Source organism: Mirounga leonina, unplaced genomic scaffold (assembly GCF_011800145.1).
Source record: "Mirounga leonina isolate KUSES-001 unplaced genomic scaffold, KU_Mleo_1.0 Mir_555, whole genome shotgun sequence".
NCBI classification, from domain to species: Eukaryota; Metazoa; Chordata; class Mammalia; order Carnivora; family Phocidae; genus Mirounga; species Mirounga leonina.
Genome location: NW_023270818.1, coordinates 1 through 6683, shown reverse-complemented (window position 1 = coordinate 6683; position 6683 = coordinate 1). Strand labels below are relative to the sequence as shown.

General features: G+C 49.9%; 1 protein-coding gene across 1 annotated transcript; it reads left to right on the top strand.

The window, feature by feature from the left end:
• Nucleotides 1-206: 206 nt before the first annotated feature.
• On the top strand, nucleotides 207-4764 carry LOC118001999 (ral guanine nucleotide dissociation stimulator-like; the record flags this gene model as incomplete). The annotated part of the gene is made up of 6 exons (XM_034992214.1): nucleotides 207-317; nucleotides 1215-1405; nucleotides 2068-2127; nucleotides 2733-2926; nucleotides 3073-3440; nucleotides 4220-4764. Coding segments are annotated over 6 exons (1239 nt in total), but the record flags the coding sequence as incomplete, so codon positions are not given.
• Between the last annotated feature and the right edge of the window lie 1919 nt (nucleotides 4765-6683).

The window sequence follows — 6683 nt, the reverse complement described above, 5'->3', positions numbered from 1 at the left end:
GTGCATGAGAAGGTGAGTTCTTCTACCCATGTTAATCCTGAGCGCTACAGGTTTTATCTTGTTTCCTCTCTGGGTAGAGTTCTTTGCAGATGCCCTACTCTGCCCCAAGGGTGGAACAGATTTTCTCTTGAGAGTATCCCCCAGTGGCAATGTCCAGACGTGTCCTTTATTCCTCCTGGCCAAGCTATTAGGCACTGTCTTTGCAGAACTCAAACCAGGAGATCATCGAGGAGCTGGCTGATGGGTTCAACTACTCCATCTCCCTAGACAAGGGGCAGATGCACCGGGACACCAAGAAGGGCCGACATTCGTCTTGGGTAAGTGTAGGCACAGAGGAGGTTACAGGTTACCACAGCCGGGACTGGGGCGGGCCCAGAACCCGGACTCATATCTGGCAACTACCCGAGACCATTCCAGGAATGTGGCTACTCCATATCCTTCCTGTCGCTGTCAGGAGCTGACCAAGCCTCAGGTAATTTAGTGGGAATGTCATGCAGCCTATCTTTAAATGGTTCTCCGTTCTGATGTGCATGATCTTGAGCAACCATATGAAATCCCTAATCCTCTCTTTCCCAGTAACTACAGTGGGCAAGTTTGTTGATGACTCACTGGGATAATCCTCTTAATATGGGATGTTAATACAGAGAGGTGCTATGGTTTTCAGCTAACAAAATGCCTTGGAGGTATCAATTATTTATCATTCCCCCAAATAAAAATGTACTTTTATTTATTTATTTTATTTAAAAACTTTCCTTTTTTAATTTAAATTGTATTTAGTTAACATACAGTGCAATATTGGTTTCTGGAGTGGAATTCGGTGGTTCATCACTTCCATACAACACCCAGTGCTCATCACAACAAGTGCCCTCCTTAATATCCATCACCCATCTAGCCCATGCCCCCCACCCACCTCCCTCCATCAACCCTCAGTTTGTTCTCTATCGTTAAGAGTCTTTTATGGTTTGTTTCCCTCTCTCCTTTCACCCCCCCCTTCCCATATGTTCACCTGTTTTCTTTCTGAAATTCCACATATGAGTGAGATCATATGCAAAATGCACTTTTAAAGCCTAGAACATTTTATGGTATAGGCACTCAGGTCCCTCTTCTTGCACTAGTTCATGAGGTGGTGGGACTTTCCAGCCTGAGCTCCAGACCCTGATGTTCCTGGTGGCTCATGGTGATGCTGCTGATTATATGTTCCTCTTGTCCACCAGTGTGAAAAGGAGTCCACACTGTGCCTGGATGAGGCCTGCACAATGCGGACGCTCCAGGAAGGCACAATTCAAATGTTAGAGTCCCTGGTACCAGCATACCCAAGTGAAAACATCTCCTACATCACCACATTCCTGGACCCCTACCAGGCCTTCACCAGCTCCCAACAGATCCTGGGCCATTTTTTTAAAAGGTGAGTGCCTGCTCCCTCCATAGCATTATGGTGAGTCTCCTGCCTACTAACTGTGTGTCTGGGGAATGTCAACATACCTCTCTGCACTGCACTTTGCTCTTCTGAGAAGTAGGGTGGGAAAAGAATAAACATGACAGAGTTATTGTAGGCAATCATGGGATAATAAGCCCATGGTAGGTGCTTACCTGGTACGTTGCTCTGCAGATAGGACTGCTGGACATGCTGGGCATCTTCATGTTTGTTATTTCTCTGTCCCTAGTGGAAGAGTTTTCTGCCTTGCCCTTCCCTGGCCTGTGGTTTCTGTGAGCTTGGAAAGCACATGGAAAGCAACCCAGTTTCCCAACTGCAAAGAAATTTTGAGATTCCATCCAGCTATTCCTGGTCCTTGTCTTTGGTGTAGCCAGATGAGGTCTCTCTGAGGGCAGGAAGAGGAGCTCCAGTCCCACTCAGATGTGTGGGAAGGTTCTGGTTGAGATTCATGCATTCAACAATACATATTAAACACGTGCAGACATTTTGTAGACACTAAGATAATGCAACGGCTGAAGCAGACTCAATCCTTGGGCCTCAATTCTAGTCTGAGAATCAGAGAGTCACACTAGATGTCATAAGCCGTTGTGTTCCCAGTACATTAGATGTGACGCCGTCATGACCTCCTGTAGATACAGACGCTCCTTCCCATGTTCAGACGTGGAGGAAGGAACAGAAGAACCACTGAAAAGGTGAGTAGTCCTTGGGCCTAGAAGCAGAATGGGATAGTAAGGGAGTCCCTGGGGAGGGACTGGTAGTACCCCGATCTCACACATGTTTGATTCCCATGGAGGGCTGAGGTCTGAGGGCTTCCACCGCCTGAGAAAATGAGTCAGAGAGCTGTGGATGGGGTCCTAAGGCCTTGGGAGGCAGAGGGGAGGCTAAGCTGAGTCAGACCCTGAGCGATTCATCGTTTCCGGTCCGATCTTCTGCTCCCTGCCCTGTCCATATCCATCTCTCTTGACCACTTCCCCTGGGGCCCAGAATAATCGGTGTGGTAAGCAGCCTGCTCACAAATATGCCATAAACCTCAGTCCTAATGCTCATGTGCATGGAAGATGGGGTAGGCCATGCCCAGGCCCTTTGGGAGACAAGTGTCAGTGGAAGGATGGGCCTCACAAGACTCTCTCTAGATGTGCCCCTGACCATGCCTTCCATTGCAAAACATGGCCACAGAGTGTTTGGGGGTGAGGTGGGGCCATCCTTTGGTGCCCAGACACAAGGAGGGGGATGTGGAAGCATGGTGTGGAAAAAAAGGACGGGCCTCTGACTCTGTTCCACACATGACTTCCCCCAGGGCCCTCTCGCCCATGCTGCACAGCTGGAAAGATCAATACTTACAGGAGGACTGGCAGACCCTGCACCATCCTTGGTTAAAACTGATGGTGGCATACATACACGCCAGCTTGCCTGGCTTAGACCTGAAGTGCTGTGACCCACTGTCCATGGTCCATTTGGAACATCTAGGGCCCACTGAGGCAGAAAAAGAGGGTAAGGGGGACTTCAGTCTGGGAAAATATCCAGGGTGGGCTTCATGTGCTGGGTATTCCCTTAAAGGCAGTAGGATCCTTCCTGTTTTTGGAAAGACACATGGAAACTCCGTTACATTGTAGAACTCTTCTCTTTATCCTCTTCAGTGCCAGCTCCAGAGCCCCAGCCTGCTGCAAAGTCCGAACAAAGGCCAACTCTGGATTTAGAGCATGTTCCAGCTCCATTTTTACTACCGCCTTTAGTGATGGAGCCACCATCAATGGCTCCAGTATTGGAGCAAGAGCAAACATCAGCTCTGGCACAAATGCCAAGCCCTGAGCTGGAGTCAGCTGGATGTTCAGCTCTATTCAGAATTTGCTTTCCACCTCTGAAAGTAGATACAGAGCCAGCTCCAGCCTCAGAGGCCTCGTGCCCCTGGCATGTGACCAGTGAGAACAGTCCAGCTGAGGAGAAGCGTGAGCTCATGGCCTTCCCTCCCCAGCTGGTGGCAGAACAATTAACAATAGTAGATGCGGTGAGCAGCTGGTTTCTTGTCGGGGGGTGGGGGGAGGGATTCCCTCTGCCATCAGTTGCCCCAGACCTGCCTTTTCCTGATCTGGACTCTTATGACGTGGGTCCAAATCCCAGTCCCACCACTTGCCATTTGTGTGACTTGGGTAACTTTCTTAGCCTCTGAGCCTTTGCTATCCACCGTAGTCAGTAGAGATGGACACCAATAGCACCTGCTGCAAAGATATTGACTGTGCAGATTAAATGGGGTAGAACAGATAGAAAGCTGGGTAGGGCCCAGCCCAGTTGGTGGGGAAGGAACACTCACTGTGTGCAGCCAGGTCCATGGGTTGGCACCCATCTGCCCAGGAGGCCCAGCAGCCTCAGCACTTATTAGACACCTGATGTGTACTTAATTCAAAGGGGGACAAACAAGGCCATGGTTGTAGCTGTTACAGGAGAATACGCATCTCAGTAGAAAGAGCAGAGGGTGGTCAGGATGGGTGAAAGATGCCCCCTTGGGAAGAATCAACTTGAGCCACCTTCTGGAATCTTAGAGTTAGTGAGGATGGACTGGAGGCAAATGAATCCTTCCTTCCCCACCAGTATTGGGTCCTGAGTCATCCCATGCTGTATGCCCTCAGTAGACAGAGAACAAATCCTGGGGACCTCCACAAGGCTCAGACATTTCCTCAGCTTCCTGAGCTCCAGGTCTGACCAGTGACTCCTGCCTGGGCCTGTGGGGGACTGTGGACACTGAGCTGGGCTGTGGCAGTGCCAGGTGACACTCTCCTTGGTCCCCAGGAGCTATTCAAGAAGGTGGTGCCCAGTCATTGCCTGGGCTCCACCTGGTCCAAGAGGAACAAGCCTGGCAATGAGCACCTGGCACCCACAGTCCGTGCCACCATCACGCATTTCCAAAGTGTGACCAGCTGTGTCCTCACCACCTGCCTTGGGGACCTGAGCATGACTGCCCAGGACAGGGCCAGGGTAGTGGAGCACTGGATCCATGTGGCCCAGGTATGCTGGGGGAGTTCCAGTGGAGTCCCACTCTGGATCCTGGGGAACTGCCTCTTCACCTTCTCAGTTCTATGGTCTGAGCCCCTCCAGAGTCCGTAGGCCTCTCTTGCCAGAGGCACACTGACTTTGACTCACATGTCCTGGTGGTGGCCTTCCTACTTGGCTTCTTCTTTGAATTAAACAAAATCCTCCTCCCTGAAAGGGGAACCCTCCTACACTGTTGGTGGGAATGCAAGTTGGTGCAACCACTCTGGAAAAAACAGTAAGGAGGTTCCTCAAAAAGTTGAAAACAGAGCTACCATACGATCCAGCAATTGCACTACTGGGCATTTACCCCAAAGGTACAAATGTAGGGATCCGAAGGGGTACTTGCACCCCGATGTTTATGGCAGCAATGTCCATAATAGCCAAACTGTGGAAAGAGCCAAGATGTCCATCGACCAATGAATGGATAAAGAAGATGTGGTATATATATACAATGGGATATTATGCAGCCATCAAAAGGAATGAGATCTTGCCATTTGCAACGACGTGGAGGGAACTGGAGAGTGTTACGCTGAGCGAAATAAGTCAATCAGAGAAAGACATGTGTCATATGACCTCACTGATATGAGGAATTCTTAATCTCAGGAAACAAACTGAGGGTTGCTGGAGTGGGGGGTGGGGTGGGAGAGATGGGGTGGCTGGGTGATAGACATTGGGGAGGGTATGTGCTATGGTGAGCGCTGTGAATTGTGCAAGGCTGTTGAATCACAGATCTGTACCTCTGAAACAAATAATGCAATGTATGTTAAGAAAAAGAAGAAGAAGAAGAAGACAATAGTAGGAGGGGAAGAATGAAGTGGGGGGGACATCGGAGGGGGAGACGAACCATGAGAGATGATGGACTCTGAAAAACAAACTGAGGGTTCTAGAGGGGAGGGGGCTGGGAGGATGGGTTAGCCCGGTGATGGGTATTAAAGAGGCCACGTTCTGCATGGAGCCCTGGGTGTTATGCCCAAACAATGAATTATGGAACAGTACATCAAAAACTAATGATGTGATGTATGGTGATTAACATAACAATAAACAGCCCCCCCCCCCCAAAAAAAAATCCTCCTCCCTCTGAGTGTTACTCTTCTGGCCCTAAATGTGCACTTCCAGGGCTCCATCTCATCTGGGAGGGGAGGAGAGGGGAGTTTTAAACTGAGGGGGTTGAAGCTAGAGCAAATAGGGCTCTAGCTCCCCACCTCACAGCTCATCCTCTTTCCTCCCCAGGAGTGCCAAATTCTGAAGAACTACTCCTCTTTGCATGCCATCCTCTCTGCTCTGCAGAACGCCTCAATTTGCCGTCTGAAGAAGACATGGCGGAAGGTTTCCAGGTAGATAGGCCTCTCTCCACAGATTGGACCAGGATGGATTAGGGATCTCTCATACGTCTGTCGTTGCTCCATCAGTCGGCTGGGAACTCCTGGGAGGCCGCAAACCCTGAGGACAGAGACTGGGCTGATGTTGGGGTCTTTAGCCTCTCTGGGTCCTCAGTCCACCAGTTCGGCTTCAGGAATCCGTTTCTTTATATGTCAGATACTGGGTTGATTTAAGTTGGAGACTTTCAAGTGTTTACAGCAACTGAACCATATGCCCAGAGAAAACCAAAACTAGGCAACACAGAGAAGCTTAATACAAATGTGAATAGAGGCCTCAGGTGACCACCATGAAAGCCCCCCTCCCCAGTCACAAGGAGACCTTAGTGCACAAAGGAACCCAGCGAAAATACTCACTCAGATGAAGCTTTTGGTTCTGAAATAAAAGGGACTTGCACTCAAATCCCCACGTTATTCCTAAATTTCTCTTTTTTCTTTTGTCTCTTCTCAGGAAGAGCTACAAAAAATTTAAGAAGCTCCAAAGCCAAGACAAGTCACTCAGCAGGGAACTGATGACCAAGGTAGAGTGGAGGCTGGGGGTCTGGAAAGAGAGGAGGACTGAGAGGGAAGGGGGACTGGGCAGGATGTGGTTTTGTTAGTTTCTCACGTAATGATTTAGATGTTCTGGACTAACAGGAAGAGGGACCTGTGTGGCCTATGGGCAAGTGGGGGCGGGGGGTCCAGTTTGAAGTACAGGAGTCTCTGGTCATAGGGTATAGTGGTGTTGGCTGGGCTGTCCAGCTGGCAACGTTAGCCAGTCTCCTGCTTCCGTGAGGGCCCATCCTGCTGGCACTAATGAGGGGATGGGATGGTTAGGGAGTCCTCTCTTTCCGAGACCAGCCCAC